Here is a 23,166-nt window from a genome sequence, read left to right as displayed (position 1 = left end):
TGAGAGAGTCAGTGGGCTTATAATAGACATCGGTGAATAAGCTGTTTCCAGAGATAGAGACAGTGAGATCGAGAAAGTGGAGGGAGGTGTCGGAAATGGACCAGATATATTTGAGGGCAGGGTCGAAGTTGGAGGCAAAGTGGATGAAGTCTACAAATTCAGCATGGGTGCAGGAAGCAGCACCAATGTAGTGTAGGAAAAGTGTGGGATGGTCACCAGTGTGGGCTTGGAACATAGACTATTCCACATAGCCGACAAACAGGCAGGCATTGCTGGGACCTATGCAAGTGCCCATGGCTACACTTTTTGTTTGAAGGAAGTGGGATGAGCCAAAGGAGAAATTTCTTAGAGTGAGTACAAGTTCCGCTAGGCGGAGGAGAGTGGTGGTGGTGGTGTCCAGAAAAAAATGGAGAACTCTGAGGTTGTCCTGGTGAGGGATGGAGGTCTCCATTGACTGCACGTCCATAGTAAAAATAAGATGATGGGGGCCAGGGAACCTGAAATCATTGAAAAGATCCCAAATGTGTGAAGTGTCATGGATGTAGGTAGGCAGGGATTGAACTCAGTGGGGGTGGGGGGTGGGAACAGAGTTGAGGTATGCAGAAATGAGTTCAGTAGGGCAGGAACAAGCTGAAACAATGGGTCTACCTGGAAAAGCGGGTTTGTGGATCTTGGGTATGAGGTAGAAATGAGAAATGCGGGGTGCAGGTGTTCTTGAATTTTATCGATTTCTTTGTATTCTGAGAGGGTTTATAGGTTCTGAAGTCCCTGTCACATAAAATAATTCTAATTTTGCTTTGAGTTTGTTTTAGATTTTGTGATCCTAAAATCATATTAAAATGTTTTACTGAGCCCTGATAAAAGGTCTTGACCAGAAACACCGACTATTTTTCTGTCCACTGAAGCTGCCTGCCCTGCTGAATTAAATAAGTTTATTTAAACACATTATTTAAATACCATTAAATAACAGTATTTACTGACCTGTGCAGCTATTTACCTAGGTTTTCTGTGACAAAATGTTGCCTGTGAATAGCAATTAAGTTAGGAGCAGCTTTTTTCAAGAAAGTAGTAACTGCACGGTGTTATCCTATCGTCGACGGTGCCCTATTTGTTGCACAAGCCAAGCATGTCCTGGTGAGGTTCCCAAGTGACAGACGCCCCCTTCCTAAGGCACCGCTCTTTGAAGATGCCTTGGGTATGACAGAGGCTGGTACCCGTGAGAGATCTGACAAATTTAAAAGTTTCTCAATTTTTTTCCCGATTAACCTTTGGATCTTTCTTGTTAAGTCTCTGCTTTCACTCATCAGGGTGAAAGAGATTAGGATTTTTTTTGTTTGTTTGAGCAACATCTTCCTAACAAAATCTGGCAAACGTCAGTGATCCAAACCTCCCAACCTTCGCGCTAGCGAACCCCGTTAACTTTAATATTAAAACCAAACCCTCCGAGCAAGTTTGCGCATGTGCAGATGGCCCCAGTGAAGTGAATCCCTTCACAATTCGGAGTTGTACATTCGACAACGTGGAGCTGCGATATCAAATGGACTTACGGTAGTTTAACATATTAGAGTATTTGCCACGCAAGAGAAATCTTATGCCTACAATTTAAAATTACTTTGGGGCATGATGTACTAAAGTGATTCTGCGGTCTGATTTTGAAAGCTGGTGTAATTCGGTTCGCTGGCAATTGTAAAAATGCCAGCAGTCGGAGTGGATTTCGGCAATGCCAGAAGTGTTGTAGCACGATTTGATTAATATTGTCAGGCGCGGACATTGTTTTTAAGTACTGTAGAATCTCAAGGGGCTCCCGCAGATGCTGGACAACAGCCAGACAAGCCAGCAAGTCAGGCAACATCTGTTCAGACACGGGGGCAGCCCTGCAGGTAAATGCACACAGCGGACTGAAACAGGACACCGACACTCAGATAAAATTGAAACAGCACCCGGAGACCATATAACTGTCAACGTTATACATATGGAAAGTATAACCAACCTGAGTGTATTGAAAACGTTCTCATATTATTACTTCAGTGCAAGCCCTTCAGATGCAGATCACTGCTTTTCTAAAGGTGCAAGACTGATTTCTTTGCCGACTCGATGTTAGTATTATTTCGAGGTGGTTATCTAGTAGTACGGTGTGTTATTTTATGCCGCAGCTGGTGTCGTGTTTCACGCCGCCGTGTCGAAAGTGCTGCCGGGCCGGCAGGGCAGTGATGGCGGAAGATGGGCGCCGGCCCCAGTGAGCCATGCATCTACGAGAAGCTGGCCGTCAGCGTCGAGGTGCTGCGGCGGTCTGGCGAGCACTATGGCATGTCCGAGCGCGACATCGAGAGGTTCGTGGCCCAGATCCTGGAGACCAACGAGCCGCAGAGGGAGGCGCGCCGATTCCCGCGGCTGCTGGCCGCGGTCAAGGTGAGTGAGCGGCCGCGGGCCTCTGGGACCCGGTGCCGGGGTGACCCTCGGTGGGGGCAGTTAAACCGGACATCCCCAGGAGGCAAAAGGCGCCCACCCTCATCCTGCTCACCCTCCGCCGGTTACAGTTTTCAACGAATTCAAGTTCTATTGCGTTTGTTGTTATTATTTTAAACCCTTTCTACCCCCTCCTCCCGACACTACTGGACTTTAGCTGGAACTTTGTAGTGAAAAGTGCAAAGTTTATGAAAAATTTTGTAGTTAATGTAGGTCGGATTTCGTTTTCCGATTTCCAACAAAAGGAAGCGCAGTTTTGTTCAAAGACGACCGAGTAATTAAGAAGATGGGGCGGAATTTCTGATCACGCCCTTACTAACTTTATAATTGGGGTCGGTCAGTAGTAGGTGGTTGTTGTAACGCCAGTTAATAAGTATTTTAAGCAACAAAAAACCTACCGGAGGAACTATCGCAGCTAGATTCCATCTTTTGTTTCCAGGATTTTCTTTTGAAATATCAATACGAAACATATAATGGCTTCAAATAAGCACTTAAATAAAATACTAAAAACCAAATCAATATGTCGATTTCTAAAAACAACCACTTAGATAATTGAGGTGCATAATTATGGGTACTCCACACTTTATGTTTCCTTACAGCATCGGAGGAGGCCATGTGACTTACTAATGCAATGACAATTGTCAATTAATGTATGGTTGGAAGGAAGACTGCCTTGTGAAACCAATGTGTGTAATGGGAAGACTGCAACTGAGAGCAGCGGCAGTTTAGATTCAAACCTGGGCCACTGGAGCTTTAAGACAGGAACACTACCTGCAGTGTCCTCCGAGGGAGGGCATTTTGCTGTTCCTTTAAGGGTCAGGATCAGAGTAATTGGTGGAAAGTTTAAGGGAGCGAGAGAGCTAAAAACTTGTTTTTATTCAGAGAGTGATATTTGGGATTTACACTAGCAAAAGATGGAAGCACTGGCTGACTTTGCGAACATAGGAATTGGAAGCAGGTGTCATCTGGGGACTCAGGCCTGATTGGCAATTCATTTCCATTAAAGGCTAATCTTACCATAGCACCACGTTCCTGTATTAACCCCATATCACTAGATACTTTTAATATCTAAAAATCTGGAGATTGCCCTGCCAATTATATTCACAATGAGAACCTCTAGACCTTGGGTAGAGGATTCCATAGAGTCAGTATCCTTTCCTCAGTCCTACCTGGAAAGGCTAACCTTTTATTCTGAGGCAGTGACCCTTTGCACTTAATATTCCAGGCCATTAACTCTAGCTGATCAAATCCCTTAAGAATTTTGTACACTTCAACAACAACTGTTCTAAACTCCAGAGCTCAGTCCTTGCCTGCTTAATCTCCCTGCGTATAATGGATCTGTCATCCCAGGAGTAGATCCACAGCACCTTCACTGGAATTGTACCCTTGCTTACATGGGGAAGCCAAACTTTTACCTGGAATTTCAGATGAAAGTTCACCAGGACTCTTTATTTATGTGAACATGATGTGCTGATCAACTGGCATCTTTGGGAGTTTGGTGATGGCAGGATGATTAGAATAATGAGTTTTCTAGTTAAACTGAAGAGTTTAAAGGGAGTGAGAAATGGAGCCCCAGTCAGTTTCATCTGTGGAGGTATTGAAACAAAATCAAATTTTTTGTGTGTGTTAACAACCTGAGGATGCGCTGGGGGCAGCCCGCAAGTGTTGCCACGCATTCCAGCACCAACACAATATTCAACTGGACAACAAGGACAGCAACACAGCAATAACAAAACTCATCTCTCCCGATTTGGTCTTTGACCTCAAACTTAGAATACTTGCCCTCGAATTTAGAACTCGCATGGACCACAGGACTTGCCAACCTGGGGATTGGGGGGAGGGTGGAGCTGGTGGATTTCAACGATCCTCTCGCCTAGTGCCCACATGGATCTCCAATCCTGAGTCTCGCTGACTGAGGGGAGGTGGGATGGGGTGACCAACCCTTGTCCACAGGGCCTGCCCCACAGAGATCACCGGCCTTCATCGGCAGAACACTCCTGTCCCTGGCCCTTCATTTATCACCCCTGATTTTAACTCTCATCAATCCTGTATCATAACTCCTCACGCTCTCCCCAAAAACCATCTCTACGAACTTAAAACAACTAAATCTGAGCTACAACCTCCATAGACATCACATCTCAGCACCATCTTGACCAGAAGTTATAATTCTAGTCAAGAGTGTGGGAGACAGAACCCTGTGAGTTTTATTAGTAAGTTTCAGCTTTGATATTTCAGTGCGTCAAACAAATTGAAGCGTGCAAGCAATCCAGACTCTATCTCAGGCCTTACATTTAACCCTCACTCTGGACCTCATCCGTGGCTGGAGAATTGATTCTAGTGTACTAGATCCCTATCCCTGCTCTGGTGGCATACCTGGCTCACACTTCTAGTAATACACGGATGGCTTCACAGGTCCATGGATAACAGTGACTTTTGTACTAATGAGTAAGCCAGATGCCAAACCAGTGGTATATTTGCATACATTTAAAGCAGAGGAAAGTACCAAACCCTAGCAAGAGGAATGGGGGATTAGTTTGTTATTTGTTAGGGAAATTAATTGGCTAAGGAAAATCAATGAAAGAGGATCACAAGTAAAGTAAATTGGACATAGACCGAAGAGCCTAGAAAACACCTTTATTCATGAATAAGGGAAGAGTGGCTCACTAACAGAAAGTCAATTGCATCCGCCAAAGTTTTTAAAAAAAATTCAATCCTGTGTAACGAAATGCATTCTTCTATTCAGAGGCAACCTGACCTGTCCCATGGTTTGTTATTCCCACAGTATACAGAGATAGGTTGTTATTCATCCTTGAAACTAAGCATGCGAAGAACCTAAGGCTGAATGGTGAATCTTTATTTATGGTGTTATAGGAAATTCATTAATAGTATTCCATGGTAATGTAGTGGGTAGTGCAGCGCTTTATGGCGCCAGTTGTAAGATCATGGTTCAATTCCTGCCACTGTCTGTAAGGTGTTTGTATGTTGTGGGTTTCCTCCAGGAACACTTGTTTCTGATTAGTGTTAGTGAGTTGTGGGTATGTTACGTTGGCTCTGGAAGCGTGACGACGCAGCTGCATTTAGATAAGTATTATATTGCTTAGGTTCTCCCGAGTCCTTAACTAGTCTTTCATTGATTCTGCTATGTTTCTTGGACATTGAGTATGCCTGCAAGAAAACAAATCCCAGGTTTATATATGGTGACATATATATGTGTTGATAATAAATTTACTTGAACTTTAAGAAGGATGTTCGCTGCTACGTTCCCAAATGTAATTAGGGATAACTGCACCCTGTGAGTGAATTTTAAAACAGTACGCCATGTGGCAAAATTTGTAGAGTAACCCTTTTTGATTTCAAGGCTTCTTTTCAAATATAGATATTAGCTGCTTTCAGAGCAGAGTTTCATCCAAAATATTTAATGTTTGGAAAACAAATGAATTCCTGAAGATGCCTGAATCATTATTATTGTTTCAAATTTTGAAAATATATCTTGATTGGTTTACAGAATTAACAAGATATATGGTAAGAAGCAGGTGTGAAATGTTTCTTGAATTTATGTGAGTGCCTGTCCCACTTTGTTAGCGAGTCAAGCAAAGTCATGCACTCCCCTGTATGCTTTAAAATGGAATTGATCTTAATTGTGGTAATATGGTTTTTTTTTGCTGAGTAATGAATATCATATGATTGTTTAATGATAAAAGGTTTTATCGTGTAATTTTTTTTTCTTTTTGTTGCCATTCAGTGTCAATTAGTTGGGACTTTAGAACTAATAAAGGGATTTTTTAAATGTTTGATTAAAGAAACCATCTTAGTTAACATTGAAATAATCATAAAAATAATTTTATTTTACCTCTTAATTTTTAATGTTCTTTGCCTACTGTTTTAATTAATTTCTAAATATTCGCTATTAATTCACAGGTAGAAACATCTTAGAGGGATGTGTTAAATCATGATGAACTGCTGTTTAAGAATAAAGATAAAAGTGAACAATAATCATTGCTATAGTCACAAAGAAAGGATGATATTACTAATAGTGAAAATATCATTTGTAAACAATAATTTCACCCATTATATGCATAAAGGAAAGAGTCACTTACTAATTGTACAAAAGAAGAATGCCAAACCAATGAATAAGGAGACGTGAGCCAGAATAGAGGGAAGGGAAAATGGAATTCTAACGAAAGGAATAAGAGAAATGTGGAAAGGCAAATAGTATTTAGCAATGAGAGAATATCAACATGGTGAGAGGATAATGCGAGTAGTACCAGATAAATTGGATGTTCATCCTGGTGTGATTATGGCAGAGAATATCAATATAACAGTCCTTGTTAGTGGGCTGATTGTAAGCAGACTTTTTGCTTATAAGTAACCAGTCTTCTGTTCTAAAGGTTGAACCTATTTCAGTGAAAGAAGCAATGAAGGGGTGAATCAATTCTTCTTGGGTTTCCAACTGGGTACAGGTATATATTATTTATACCACCAGACTAGGCATGCACAGACAACACCCTGATGAAGATGTCAGAGTTTGTAATTGAATCGTTGGTTATAACTGAACCTGGCTAAAAGGCCAAGAAGAATTTATTTGTCGTATACACTGGGAAAGCCCGAGCTCCTCTTTCAATGAATGGGTATTTTGAATAGTTGTGAAAAATTGCACTTTCATCTGTTTTATGCTTTTAAAAATCCATTGCTCACTTTGGTAGCCGGAAGTGTATTGCTAAAGTAGAACAAAGAGCATCATAGATTTTAAGATTACAGATTGAATAAAACTGTTAAAAGTAGTGATATCCTTGTTAACTTGCTCAAGTTAATTTATGTTGTAATTTCAAATTTTGATAAAATAAAATTATCTTTGTCTTCTGACAGATTCTGATTGCTCTGGGGCTCCTTATAATAACAGCCTGTTCCTTCATCAGTCCGTATAGCAGATCTCATTACCAAAGTAAAGTTACAGAAGATCAGGATCGGAAGAATCCAATAATTGGTCATATCCGTCTTTTACATTTACCTATTGCAAAGAAGTACAATCTGGAAGGTAATGGATTATTTTGTTTAAAGATTAGCTTTTTTGTTGCAAGGTTTTAAAACCTTGTTGGAGATCACAGTGTGCATATGAATTTTGTGCAACCATGTGGAATATATTTGGATTTTCAAACTTCAAACAAAAAGCTTAGAGTCATGGCATGGATTAAGCCCTTTAGCACAACTTGGATGTGCCAACCAAGAGGTCTTCCTGAACTGGTCCCATTTACTGCATTTCATCCATATCCTTATACGTGATCAAATGTCTTTTCATTGTAATTGTTCCTGATCTACCACTTCCTCTGGAAACTCCTTTTAAATACCCATCATGTTCTATGTGAAGTAACCCTGTCCTTTGGAGGACAGAGGTTTAAAGTGAGAAGGGAAAGAATTAGAGAACCTGAAGGCAGGTTTTTCATGTATAAGATGGTGGATCTTCGAAAAGAGTTGCCATAGGAAGTTGGGAAGTTGTAGAGACAGGCTTTAGAATCCCTCGCTCCAATCTGTCCTCATAAACTCAAGCTCCCCTGTCTCCGCAACGTACTTGTGTATCTTTTCTGCACCATCTCTAGGTTAGTCACATCCTCCCTATAGAATGGCAACTAGGCCTGCACACATTAGTCCATGTGCAATCTCATCAACATCTTGTACAGCTGTAACGTGACAACCCACTATTGTACACTATTGTGCCCCATCAAATGAGGGCAAACATGCCATATGCTGCCTTCACCATCTTGCCTACTTGTGTCGCGGGGGAACTGTATACTTCTACCTCTGGGTTTCTGTATTCTCTAACGTCCCAGGGCCTTGCCGTTCACTGCTCCACATTGGTCAGATGCACAGAAGTGAAGCAGAAACAAGCTGTCCTTAATTCTGTCAGAAGGTTCTTGGGCAGCTCCATTACATTCAAAAAATCTACTGCCTTCAGTCTTAAACTGTGGAAATCATTGCCACAGACGGCTGTGGAGGCCAAGTCATTGGGTATATTTAAAGCAGAGGTTGATAAGGGCATCAAGAGTTACGAGGAGAAAACAGAATGGGGTTGAGAGGGATAATAAATCAGCCATGATGGAATGGCGGAGCAGGCTCGAATACCCTAATTCTTTCCAATGTCTTATGGTCTTATAAACTCTACTCTTAAGACATCCATCAGATTGTCACTGAATCATTATTTGCGTTGCAAATATGATTTGAATCTGCTTTCCTTTATGACATTAGGTACATTTTATGGAGGAGAGGTTATCTTAAACATATATTATTTTAATTAAAAAAGACATGATTTGTAGGTAATAATATACTTGGAATCAATATTATTGATAAAGGACAGAATAATTTGCATTTTAAAATACTTGTTTTCCTTGACCAGAATGAGAGACTAAATATAAGAGTATTGGATATTTAACTAGACAGGTGGAAGCCAAGTGAGCAAGTGACTATTTTGTTTATATGTTGAAAATGAGTGATTAAAGTGAAGATGGGGAAGAAAAACTGGAGTTGACAGGGAGAAAAAGAGAGAAACAAAGAGAGACTTCCAATAAAAGATTCTGATCTTGGGTTTTAAATTTATTAGTGTAAATGGGCAGATATAATGTGATTATTCATAGTATCAAGCCCCTGGATTTGACAGCATTTCATAAGAATCACTTGTGTAGATAGTAGAAAGGCTCCATTTTCCTCTCTTTTTCTAAGTTTGCCATCCTGGTTACTGACCATTCCTGATACATTACCTTTACTTTTGGGCCTTATAAACAGCTGCAATTTTGATCTTGTTCTGTATATTTTTCTGGATGATTTAGGTTTATTTCTCTTTCAGTCTTCTGGATGCAGTGCCTAATATCCAAGACACACAAATAAGTGTTTACAAAACAAGCTTGCACACAGTTTGTGGCAGTGCATGTTTCCTATTGGAATTTTTAGATATACGGTATCACCTTCAGTCATATATCTAGTCAATATTGTTATAAACTTAATCAAGCGCAGTTTAATGTGGACCAGAAGAGTACTGGAAATACTAAGTAGGTCAGACAACAGCTGTGGAAAGAGATACAGAATTGTATCATGTTCAAAACGCTTTGTCAAAACTAGGAGAAAATAGTTCTAAATTACAGAGAAGGTCGGTGGGAGGAACGGATAGAGGTATTCCCTTTATCTGAATAGGTAAGACCAAATGGGCTAACATTGCAGTTAGAGGAAGGTTATGTTTCTTTGTCTTTCATATTGCTATCAGTAAAGGACTGAAGAATTTGCATTTTAAAATGCTTGTTTTCCTTGATCAGAATGGGAGGCTTAATATTAGAGTATTGGATATGAAACTGGACCCCAGGAAACGAGTTGCTTGAAAACATTGAGTCTGGAAGGTTGCAGTGCGTTCATACGGAAGATAAGTTGTTCCTTAAGATTGTGATAAAAGATTTTCTGGGTGTTCACAGCAGTTTCTATTTTTATTTCAGATTTCCAGCATGTGCACTTTCATGAGGTCCTACTTCCTATTAACTAAATTCATACTGACCCTGGCTTCCCATTTGGAAAGGAAGTTCAAGGAAGTTTAGAAATAACTTAATTCAGCTCTGAATGTAGAATATTTTATATTCAAGATTAGTCTGTCTTTTTTCAAAATATTTCTAATGCAGTTTGTTTCATAGCTGATTATGCATTTTGCAAATTCACTGTCAAAATCAAAAAACATTAAACAGAAGTGCTTACAACTTGTTGAGTGATGATGGCACTGTTTTCAAATATTTGCATAGGCTTCTCCTGGGTTTCTTAGCTCTCTAGAATTTCCTGGGGTACAGTTTTTTATGGTTAGATGTCCATGTGTATTGTTATTTTGTATATGGTACCTACGCTCTGTGGCCACTTTATTAGTATCTCCTGTACCTAATAAAGTGGCCACTGACCATGTTTGTAGTTGTCTGCTGTTGTAGCCCTCCAACTTCAAGGTTCCTTGTGTCATGTGTTTAAAGCCGCTCTTCTGCACACCACTGTTGTAACGCATGGTTATTTGAGTTACTGTAGCCATTCTGTCAGCGTGAACTAGTCTGGTCATTCTCCGCTGACTTCTTGTTCTTCATACCATTCTTTGTCATCTCTACAGACCATTGTATGTGAAAATCCCGGGAGAGTGGCAATTTTTTTGAGATGTTCAAAGCATCCCGTCTGGCACCAACAATCATTCCATGGTCAATATCACTTAGATCACATTTCTTCCCCATTCTGGTGTTTGGGCTGAATAACAACTGAACATTGAGTTGCTGGCATGTGATTAGCTGATTAGATATTTGCATTAACGAACAGCTGTACATGTGAATTAGGTTAATGTAATGAGTTAATGTATCCATTGTTTCGTAATGTCCTGTCCTGTCCTGTTTTCTCTTCCCTGGTATTGTTTGCAATACTCCTACCTTTAGTTGTGTAATTTCTAAAGCCGCTTAGTGTATGATTTATTGTGCATTGTATTATAAGTTGGAATTTGCTCATTTCAAAGCCTGAGCACATTATCATAGCTGATATTTAAGTGCAGAGAAGTATCTGAGTAGTTCCATTAATTCAGTCATTGCTGACTTTTGAGAATATAAATCATTGTATGCTCTGTTATAGGAACCAATGATCAATACCATCAAAATAGTCATTAATTTATATTCTTTCAATATTTGGGCATACGGTGTGGCATAAATGGCTATTATTATTGTCAAATATAGCAAAGTATAGTGAAAATCTTCTCTTGCATACTGTTCCTACAGATCAATTCATTACACAATGTGCTGAGGTAGTTCCAACTAAAACAGCAACAGATGCAGAATAACGAGAAAGTGCACTTACAAATGGAATTTAGTTCAGATTTAGATTAGCAGACAAAAACCTATTAATCGTGGGCGTGTATTTTTAATAACATGGGAAACATTGCTGAATGTTTATTTTGGATTCATTGCTGTGCTTGGACACAATTATCATTTCCAGCCATGATAGTTTAAAAGTCTTCCAGTCTTTGTCTATAATACATCTGGAAGTTAGAAGTATCTTGTAACACATTTGAAACAGTAAATCATACAAAAGAAAGACAACTGCACAACATCACTTTATTTTAACTTTCACTTCGGCTGTAGGTGGCATCTAACCTTGGCATTTAGAACTATAATGCATTATAGAAAGGCAAATCCTTGTGTTAAGTGCAAATGTTCAATATTGATGTAACAAACTGTGACCATATTGAAGTGGAAAGCTTCGCTTTAAAATAAGATTGTGTTGACATTGAGCCATAATTGTAATGAGTACAAGAGTTCAGTTTAGTTTAATACAAGCAGTTTTGGTAATAGTAAACCTTTAACTATCCTGTTACCCATGATTTGTCTTATTTACTTGTTTGATAAGATCCTTAATTTTTCATTCTCACTGAGTGAAATTGCAGTGTGCATCGTAGGCTAGTACACATGAAGATAAAAATCTGTGGCAAGTTGTGACATTGATCTGACATTAATTTCTGTAGGGCTAGAGTAAATGTTGATAAAATGTGCAGGCCTTCGCAAATAAAAGTTTTCAGAAGTTTTTCTTTGACTTGCAACTTTTTTAAATTAATTCTTTGAGATGATATAATAGTCATGGCCAGTATCTGAAGAATCCACAATCACCTTGATTTGTTTTCAGGTGGACAAGTGATGATCTGGTGGACTTTTGCATTTTGAAACCTGTTTTAAGCAAAATATGTGTCTCTTTTTCAGTATTGCTTGTATTGGCACAAAATTCTAGATCTAGATTTTATAATTGTACTCATAAAGTGCAGTTGCACTAAATATATCCAAATAATTGATTGTGTTGCACTTGTAATGTGCTTAATATTACATACTTTATGTTAGGAAGATATCACATCATGGAGAGCAGATCAGGACTAGAAGAGTGAGGGGAACTTAATTGAAACATTTAAGTTCCTGAGGATCTTGACAAGGTGGGTATTGGCAAAGTTTCCTTAGTGAGGGAGAATTTAAGATGAGGGCTTCACTTGTTTTAAATCAGGCAGTTGCTCATTTAACGTAAATGCGAGATGCGATGCAGATTTTTTTCCTCTGAAAGGCATGGGTCTTTATCACTTAGTTTTTCAAAGGGAAGTGGAACAGCTCCTGTATATTTTAAGGATGAGGTAGATTTTGGGATTTTGGTAAGTAAGTGTTGAATGGATAGTAGGAATGTATCGGATAGGAGTGTAGAGTTGAAGTTTTAAGCAGTATGATGAATGAGTGGCTTATTGCTTAGAAAAATGAAAAAAAAACTTAAACAAAAAGATTAGTGTAACTTGAGATGTAAGATTTACAATGCTATTAATGGGTGTATAATTTATTAACGTTGTTAGATAAGAATAACTAGACCAAGGTTGCTGCAGAATGCTAACAAATCAGAAGAAAACTTAAATTCCTACATCCAATTTACTACTTGCTCTGGAAACTAATTTAGTTCCAGTCAGCATAGGGAAATAAGAGCAGAAGTGGGCCACACAACACTGCCTATCCCAGGCCTATCCTGCCATTCAATGTGATCTTGGCTGATCCATCCCTGGCTCTCATCTGGTCTTTATGCCATTTCCTTGTTGCCTCATATCTGTGGTCTTTCAAAGGTTTACCTGCTTCCTCTCAAAATGCCATTGATCTAGCCTCCACAATTCTCTTGTGTAGAGAACTACTGTTATTTTGAAGCAATTTCTTATAGTATGACACTGATTGGATATGAGGACAAATTGACATGAAATGTGTGTTGGTATTACATTTTGGCACACATTCTTATGACTGAAAGTGACCCAATCACTGGGATTTTCCCTATGACCTCCATGACTTGATTCCTCCAAATAAATATTGATTTTTGATTTTAGAATATTTATAAGCTGAAATTGAAATTTCTCTATAATTCTTTATTGGACTTCATATGCAGTCCTCCAACATTGTTGATAATGCTGGGATTAGGAACATCACTGCCACATTTCCTTTTGGGCCCTTCCCCTGGTTGAGATTGGTCTCCAGACGCTGTTGATAAAGTTAACTGAACTTTCATCATGTTGGTGCTTGCTGAAATTTTGGTCATTCTGTTTATTTGCAGCTCCAAACTTCAGATTTGTATTCTGTCACTTGTACTGTGCTTACCTGAAATAAAAAGCAGCCTTTGTAAAATAAACAGAAAAAAATATGATTGCTTTTATCACACAGTATTTAAATGCCAAGATTACTTGGTCATTATTTTCTCCAATAATCTATGTTTGCTTTCCTCAATATTTAAAATATAATTTGTAATTCTTCTCTGTATTTTCCTTTTTTTGTTTTACCTCCAAATGTATTTTTGTTTAAAGTAGCATTTGCCTTTTTAACAAACATTTATCTGGTATTACTGTTAAGGTCAAGAAATGTGTCAGTGCAGCAGGATGTAAAGTGCAGCCAGTGCTTGTTGTGCATGGCTGGACAGTCCTCATGGGATATCATCTTTTCTACAGATGCAGTTAAGTGAAAGGGCGTCAACTGTTGCTAATACATAACAAATGTCTTGGAAAAAGGCCCTTTGCTGAATATGAAGTGACTTGGAATCAGGAAATATACTATTTGCTTGCCTTTCACTTGAAAAGTGTTTATCCCTTTCAATATACAGTCAGTGCCGTCTTTAGTTGGTACACGTGTACATCTGCTCGTTAATACAAATATCTAATCGGCCAAAAATGTAACAGCAACTCAATGCATAAAAACATGCAATCATGGTCAAGAGGTTCAGTTATTGTTCAGACCAAACATCAGAATGGAGAAGAAATGTGATCTAGGTGACTTTGATCATGGAATGAGTGTTGGTGCTAGATGGGTTGGTTTGAGTTTCTCAGAAACTGTTGATCTGGGATTTTCATATACAACAGTCTTTCAACTTTACAGAGAATTGGACAACAAAAAACAGCTAGTGAACAGCAGTTCTGTGAGCAAAAAGTGCCTTATTAATGAGAAATGTTGGAGGAGAATGGCCAGACTGGTTCAAGGTGACAGTAACTCAACAGTGGTGTGCAGAAGAGCATCTCTGAATGCTCAACGTGCCTAACCTTGAAGTGGATGGGCTATAGCAGCAGAACGTACACTCAGTGGCCACTATACGAGGTACAGGAGTTACCTATAAAACGGTTACTGAATGTAGAGTCTAATTAACCACCCTGGACATTCAATGGCATTGCTGGCCGTCATCATTCTGGGGAAGAGGGTTAACATACGTACCATGGGTTCAGGAGCAGTTCAGAAATTGGATATCCTGTAGCAAGTGACTCATTTTGAAACATCCTAAAGTCTTTTCACCATTGGCAAAGTACATGCGTGTCACCATATACAACCCTGGGATTCATTTTCTTGTGGGCATGCTTTGTAAGTCCAGGAATCATAACAAAATCGACAAAAGACCACACCCACCAGGATAGACAAACAATCAATTTGCAAAAGACAACAAACTGCAAATACAAAACAAAAAGGAAATAATGATAATAAATAAATAAACAAACTAACTAACTAACTTTAAATATAGAGAATATGAGATGAAGAATCCTTCAAAGTGAGTCTGTAGATTGCGGGAATGGTTCAGTGATGGGGAAAGTGACATTATCCCCACTGGTTCAGGAGCCTGATGGTTAGGCTGTAATAAATGTTACTGAACCTGGTGCAGAGAATCTTTCTTTCTAATGTCAGCAGTGAGAAGAGATTATGACATGGGGGGTGGGGGGTCCCTGATGCAGGATGCTATTTCTGCAACAGCACACCGTATAGATGTGCTCAATGGTGGGGAAGGCTTATCTGTCATGTATTGGGCCATATGCACTGCTTTTTGTAGGATCTTCCATTCAAGGGCATTAATGTTTTCGTACAAGGCGAAGTACTCTCCACAACACATGTGATGCAACCAGTCAGTGTACTCTCCATCATACATCTATAGAGGTCTGGGTAGCCTCTAACCTGATGGCATGACTATCAAATTCTCCTTCCAGTAAAAAAAAATCCCTCCCCCTCCCCTCATCTTCTATTCCTCACTCTGGCCTGTTACCTTTTTTCATCTGTCTATTACTTCCCCCTGGGTACCCTTCTCTATCCCTTTCTTCTATGGTCCACTCGCCTCTCCTATCAGATTCATTCTTCTCCAACCTTTGTCCTTCCCACCCACTTGGCTTCACCTTTCACCTTCTAGGTAGCCTCCTTCCCCTCTTCCTAGCTTTTTATTCTGGAGTCTTCGCAAACTTCTAAGGAAGTTGAGGCTTTGTCATGTTTTCTTCATAATTGCATTTGCATGCAAGGTCCAGGACAGATCCTCTGAAATGATACCATTGAAGAATTTAAAGATGCTGACCCTCTCCACCTCTGATCCTCCGATGAGGACAGGTTCCTCCTCCAGAAGTTAAATTATCAGCTCTTTGGTCTTGCTGACATTGAGTAAGAGGTTGTTATTCTGGTACCACTCAAGTCAGATTTCCATCTGCCTACTAAATGTTGATCCAATGAGGACCCTTCCCCCCCCCCCCCCCCCCCAATTCTTCTAAGCTCCAGCAAGTATAGCCATGAAATTCTCCTCATATGTTAACCTGGCATCATTCTTGTAACCACCTCTAGATCCTCCCCAATGACAGTGCATCCTTTCTTAAATATGGGGCCAGAACAGTTTACAGTACTCCAAACATGATCTGCCCAATGCCCCATAAAGCCTCAGAGTTACATACTTGCTTTTATATTCTAGTCCTCTAAAAATGAACGTTAACATTGCATTTGCTTTCTTTACTACTGAATCAACCCAGAAGTTGACCTTCAGGTCAGGTCAACTTCTCTTTGCCATGGACCAATGCCTTTATGCAAGGGGAACGTGGACACCAAATTGTGAATCCCTACTGTACAGGATCACAATGAGATAGATTATGAGGTCAAGAGACCATCTTATCATACTAGGGAACAATTCAGTAGGCTTATAACAGTGGGGTAAAAGCTGTCCTTGAGTCTGGTGATATGTGCTTTTAGAGTGCACAGAGGAGAAGCTGGTTTCTGTGATGTGGACACAGATTAGCACAACTCTGCAGTTTTTCTAGTTACTGCAGAGAAATTGCTAAGCCGTGATGCACCCAGATAGGAATTTTTCTGTGGTGCTTCAGTAGAAGTCGGTATGGATCACTGGGGACATGCCAAAATGCTTTAGCCTCTTGAGGAAGTAGAGACATTGGTGAACTTTCTTGGCTGTGGTGTCTACATGGTTGGACCAGGATGGGCTATTTGTGGTGTTCACTCCTAGGAACTTGAATATCTCAATCCCAGTACATTTTATGTAGTCAGGATCACGTGTACTGTCACATTCCCCTCCCCACCCTCACCAAAGTCAATGACCAGATTTTTGTTTTGCTGACGTTAAGGGAAATGCTGTTGTCATGACACCATGATACTGAGCTGTCTCTCTCGTTCTCTCTCCCTGTATTCCAATTCATTGTTATTTGACCCACTGAGGTGGTATCATCTGAGATCTTGTGGATAGAGTTAGAGCAGAATCTAGCCAACAGGGAATTTGCTTTGCATGTTTTGGTGCCATGTGCATTTGGTAGTAATGCTAATTTATTTGGGGAAAAAGAAAAATGCAAACTGGAGGATGAGTTACTGGAATGCATATTTAAATGAATTTAAATTATTAACAAAAGATTTTTTTTGCTGATCTGTGAATGCGAGGGGAAAACTATCAAATAGGTCCCAAGCATATCTCTCAATAATTTGTATCATGAGGAAAGAAAATAAATGAGGTATAGACAATAGAGACAAAAATTCTGAAGTTACAGATGAACAAAATAAGAGAGGAATGATGAAAAGAACAATCTAAATATTAACATTAAAAAATTATAACACCAGAGAAATATCCTGTAGATTTGACTGTTGAACTATACAAAAAAGATTTATAAAATGGTTTATAGCTGGATTTTAAAGTAGATTTATTTTATGTGGTGGGGGAGGAGATTTCCTGATCCTGTATGCTTTAACAAGCAAGCATGACTTCCATTGTGTTAATTACAATTATTTTTTGCTTGTTGCAGTTTTTCATGACTGGGGTCATATAGGATGTGAGCATCTGATACCTAACTGTACTGAATGTGCTAGCCTGAGTGCTGTTGGAACTGTGAGTGACAGGAAACATATTTCCAAGTATAATCATCGAATAATACAACCAATTGTAATCAAGGTGAGATGATCATTTAAATATAATTACTGGTGTTTTCATTTTGGAAAATTTTAATAGTGGATCATCGTTATAGTCCACCAAAATTTGAAGAGTAAACATGGTTGGAAGCTTGTTTTTGAGTTCAGTGTCTGAACTGTGTTTGGTATGAGTGAATAAGCTTTTTTATGGAAAGATTGTCAATTTATGCTCAAATTTCTGTAATATATTTTAATGTGGAATGTTTCTTAGAGATATTTCTGAAATCTGAAAAATAATCTGAAAAGTAAAATAGTATAGAGAACAAATACATGCTTTGGTTTATAAGAGAATTGATCTACTGTTGGAGGCTGTTCGTTCTTTATGAAAGGAAGGGAATGGCAGTGGTCCAAAGTAATGGGGAAATTGTGGTTCATCTATAATGCAATATCAGGATTGAATAATGTTAGCGTTGCAAAATTACAATATTGAGTTTTATTGTTAACATAATTACATCGCATTCAATCATGTTTTATGGTCCATTGTGAGATTACGTATCTTAGTGATCTAAAATATTGTTATACTGATGTTTTGTATAAATTTATGTTTGTGATTTTTCTAAATATGACAGCAATTGTGTTAAACAAGCAGCAGAACCATAGTGATTGGGAGCTGGTTTTAGCACTGCAATTAACTTGAACTGCATGCAGTAAGATAGGTCAGGAAATTAACCAGAATTCATACAGTTCACTGCTATCATTCTTTCTTCCTTTATTTATTGAGATACAGTACAGCGCAGAATAGCCCTTTCCAACGCTTCGCTGCACGCCTTCCAGCAATCCTCCCTGATCTCTGAAATCCTATCCTAATCACAGGACAATTTACAATGACCAATTAACCGACATAATGACCAATTATATTTTTAGAGTGTGGGAGGAAACTGGAGCATCCAGACGAAACCCACACGGTCATAGGGAGAACGATCAAACTCCTTAGAGACAGAGACAGGAATTGAACCCAGCTCACTGGTACTGTAAAGTGTCGTGCTAACCACTACACTACTGTTCCTTGTCAGATTGCTCATTGTGGTCAGCAGATGAAGACTTAAGAAATACAGAGCTGAAATTCTTTGTGGTCAAATAGCCTGCAAGTGACCGTAGTGATGTGACAGTGATGGAACCTTCAGCTTTAATTATGAAAAGGACAGGGCATTTTGAGATGGGAAATAAAAGGGGAGTAAAATCTGTTTTAGGGTGGTAATTCTTGGAATCACTGATTTGGAACATCAATTGATTCTGGTATCCAATATAAACAGTCGTGTTTAAATAGAAAAGTAAATAAGACATGGTTTTATTTAATTAAAGATTTATGTTCAAACAAATTAACACAATGGTTAGATCAGAATTGTAAATATGTTATGTATAGCTGTGTGATTGTAAATGAGATTATAAATTTAGGATTCATTTACATCCTTGCCTCTTAACATTTAGTACGCAGATTATTGAGGTTTACAGTATGCATTCCTGCAAGTAACGGAATAGTTCATTTAAATGTGATGCATGTATCAAATGTGTATTCTTCTCCCCTATGTCCTGTAGAGTGGATCAGCTATGTCATTGTCATATGGGGATTTGAAGCGTTTACATTCAGAATATAGAGAAGCCATGGATGTATATCTTGAAGATGGAGGGAATCTTGAAGATATAGTCAATAAAAACTCAGTGTTTCCAGAAGAATCCAACCTAATTATTCACTGGTGAGATTTAAGTATAGTGAATCTACTCACTTTCTTCTCTTGGTATTTTTAAATGTTGATATTAGCATTTGAAAACATTCTTGTTTACCTTTTTGTAGTTCTGTGCAGCAGATTTCTTTTGTATTGCTGCTGTAGCTCTGTAACCAATGCCTGAAATTAAGTTAATCAAATTCAGTCAGGAAATTGAGCAATTTAAGAATGAGAAATGTATTACTGGTTCTCAACCACAGAATTGCTTGGTTGATCAATGTAACAATCAATATCACAAATTGCTAACTGGCTTTCTGACTTTCTGAAATTTCAAACATGGGCTGAACACCAGGCAGGTAACATTTAAACCATGGGTGCACAGGAAATAACTACTTAAGAGGCATCAACATCCTGGAGAGTCACCACAAAGAAGACACTTGGCCAGAGCAGAGCAGCAACATAAACCATGTAGCCACTGAGGCTTAGGCTACGATGCATCAATTGATTCAACTCCTTTCTGCCAACAATGTGGCGCAAGTTCTGTGTGATTAAATTATCTCTACCTGCTTGCAAGAAGCTCAACCCGTTCAGTACAAATACACACTAAAGCACATGTAAAATAGAAGCAGAGATAACCTTTTCAGATATGTTGTTTGCTCTATTTTTTCCATTGAGATTAACCCTCTGTGTCAAGTTTAGTTTGCTGCCTCACCCATATATTGGGTTCCATTGTGTTTTTAATCTAAATATGAATCTTGAATATACTTATTGACAATTTATGCATCCACAGCTCACTGAGGTGGAGAAGTTCAAAGGTTTGAAATCCTGTTCATAAAATAATTTCTCCTTGTCTCAATTCTAAACAGCTGACTCTTTTTCCAAAGTCTTTGTCTCCATTAATATGTCAGCCCCTCTCAGAATAATTCATGTCTGAGTGAAATCACCTGTATCTTTCTAAAGGCCACTTTGTATTGGTTTGCTTTACTGCGCCTTTCCGAACATTCTGAAGAATTAATCCAGAGAATTGAAAATTTATAACTGTTTACTAATTTTTACTGAAATTTTACGTCCTGTAGTTCATTATTTAACACACCAACGTCCTGATATATACCAATGTTTACCAGTTTGCCATATTTTAAAGATTTTTTTTATAACAGTATTATCAAAATTAATTTCTTCACTTTTTCCCTACATTTCACTCTGTCTGTCCCTGCTTGATTCCATCCTCTTGCATCACTTTCCCCTTCCTTGATCTAATCTGGAGACACTGTCTACCACTATCTTTTATTGACCTATAGATTCCTGCAGCTATCTTGACTATACTTATTCCCACCCCATGTCCTGAAAAAATACTATCCCCTTTTCTCGGTTCCTTTGCCTCCACCACATCTTTTCCCAGGATGAGGCTTTTAAGAACATCAGAGATGTCCTCCTCCTTCAAAGAACAGAGTTTCCCTTCTTCCACCATTGCCCTCACCAGCATCTCCTCCATTTCCCGGGCACCTGCCCAACAGGATCCTTCCCACCAAATGCATCTTTCCCCCCCCCACCACCCAAACTATGCTTTCCACAGGAATTGCTCGCTCTAGCACATCACTGTAAGCGGAAGATGTGCTACATCTGCATATTCACCTCCTCCCTCCATTAATTCAGAGCCCTAAACAGTCCTTTCAGGTGAGGCAACACTTCACCTGTGTATCTGTTAGGGTCACCTGCTGTGTTCAGTGCTCCTGATATGCTCTCCTCTACATTGCTGAGACCTGATGTAGAATGTGGGACTGCTTTGTTGGGCACCTTCGCTCCATCTGCAAGAAGCAGGATTTGCTGATGGCCAACCATTTTAATTCCATTCTCCATCCCCATTCCAACAGTAGCCTCGTCTACTGCCACGATGTGGCCACTCTCAAGACGGAAGAGTAACACCTCCTCTTCCATCTGGGTGGCCTCCAACCTGATGGCAGAAACATCGATTTTGCTAACTTCTGCTAATTTTTCCCTCCCCTTTCTCTCTTCTTCCATTTCTCCACTCTGACTCCCACTTACCTGTCTTCCTCACCTCCGCATGTTGCCCCTCCTCCTTCCCTTTCTTCCATGGTCCACTCTTCTCTCTTATCAGCTTTCTTCTTCTCCAGCATGTTACCTTTCCCACCTGTTGCCTCTGTGCTGCTTACTCCATCCACCCTCCTCCCCACACCTGGCTTCACCTTCTATTTTGTATTCCTTCCCCATTTCACTCCCCCATCCTTATTCCTACTTCTTTGCCCCTCCTTTCCATTCCTGATGAAGGGCTTCAGTCCAAAACATTATTTATTCATCTCCATGGATGTTGTTGTTGCTCAGTCCTCTTAACCTGCAAATAGCAGCTGATACTGAGCCGTTTTATTGGTTTGCCAACCTGAAGACGAATGACCCAGCACAAAATGCTGGTAAACTCAGCAAGCCAGGGAGCATATGTGGAGGGAACAGTCGACGTTTCGGGCTGACCCTTTATCACAGCTAGAAAGGAAGGGGCAGAAGTTGGCATAAGAAGATTGTGGTGGGGAGTGGGGAAGAGTACAGGTAATAGGTGAGGAGGAAGGTGGGTGTGTGGGGGAGGCAGGTAATGTAAGAAGCAGAGAGGTGGTAGGTGGAAGAGGTGAAGAAGGAATCTGATGGGAGAGGATGGGTGACCATGGAAGAAAAAGGAGAGGAAACAGGGAGGTGATGGACAGGTAAGGCAAAAAATATGGGTGAGAGGGGAATCAAAATGGGGAATAGAAAAAGAGGTGGGGTGGGAGAGAGATCACTGGATGTTGGAGAAATCAATGTTCATGCCATCAGGTTTAAACAGAATTTATTTTAGACTGTGTCTAACCATTAGTCCTTGCCATACTAATCAACTCCCTTCATCGGCGTCCCACCCATCACTGGCTGTAGTGTATGCCAACTATAAAATATGCAACTGTTGACGTTCTGAAGCAACTCCAAAATTCACAACATTTGCCAAAGGTATGAAAGAAGTACATCCAAGTTCCCCTCTTAAAATCCTGATATGTTAATGTATTGCTGCTTCTACATTGCCATTAGATCAAAGTAGTAGAGCAAATCACCTGTGAACAAATATGGGAAAAGCTACATTTTGCAGATGGCAGCAATTGATGACAGTCACTTACTCCTATCATCTGGAAGGCAGTTAAGGATTTCCATTTGTCTTACCTAAAATACCCATACTTAAAGAATAAAAAGATTGCTGGAAAGCATATGATCTCCCAACCAAACGAGACGAGAAAGTGATGACTAAATCAAAAATTCTTCCTTTTATAATTTAGCTTTCTTTCTACAAACATTGTTACTTATTGTGCCATTTGATTTCTTTATATGTGAGTGTTTAACTTTGAATTTGTCTGTGCAATCATTTTATAATTTTCAGACCTGTTTATTGTTAAACAATTAATCAAAGGGTTCTTTATTTTACATTTGCCACAAGTTAAATTTCTGAATTCATCATTTATATTTAAGCAGCATTCACCCATCTCAAATACCTAAATGTATTGTATATGGATAGAACAACCAACTATTCTGAGCCTGTGATAGTTGTTAACGTCCAGTATATAAGCTAGGGTAATTTGGTCATTGCTGCTTTTTTTCATTAAAAAAAATTGAATGGAATCTAGAGAACATTTATTTTTTTAATGTTACATTGATTTTGTGAGTTAATAAATATCCAAGTCACAATTCATTACATACCTATCAAAAATAACATTTGAATTATAAATATCCTTAATGATTTCCCGGAGTTTGTTTCATGGCAAGAAATAGAGATTTGG

The 23,166-nt window shown here is 39.2% G+C and overlaps 1 protein-coding gene across 4 annotated transcripts in view; it reads left to right on the top strand.

The window, feature by feature from the left end:
- The first annotated feature begins 1,472 nt into the window (after positions 1–1,472).
- Positions 1,473–23,166, top strand: part of c25h6orf89 (chromosome 25 C6orf89 homolog) — a 29,247-nt gene continuing 7,553 nt past the window's right edge. Inside the window, exons 1-5 of one of the 4 annotated variants that reach the window (XM_059950450.1) lie at positions 1,473–1,548; positions 2,154–2,409; positions 7,333–7,501; positions 17,534–17,679; positions 19,233–19,390. In XM_059950450.1, the coding sequence (XP_059806433.1) occupies positions 2,221–2,409; positions 7,333–7,501; positions 17,534–17,679; positions 19,233–19,390 (662 nt within the window). In that variant the 5' untranslated portion in view covers positions 1,473–1,548; positions 2,154–2,220. Of the gene's footprint in view, positions 1,549–1,639; positions 2,410–7,332; positions 7,502–17,533; positions 17,680–19,232; positions 19,391–23,166 lie in introns of those variants that run through there. The other 3 variants (XM_059950451.1, XR_009507961.1, XM_059950449.1) reach the window with 3 other exon arrangements.

The sequence above is a fragment of the Hypanus sabinus genome, chromosome 25 (genome assembly GCF_030144855.1).
Source record: "Hypanus sabinus isolate sHypSab1 chromosome 25, sHypSab1.hap1, whole genome shotgun sequence".
NCBI lineage: Eukaryota > Metazoa > Chordata > Chondrichthyes > Myliobatiformes > Dasyatidae > Hypanus > Hypanus sabinus.
The sequence above is the reverse complement of the archived record's forward strand: the minus strand, read 5'-3'. Positions and strand labels throughout refer to the sequence as shown.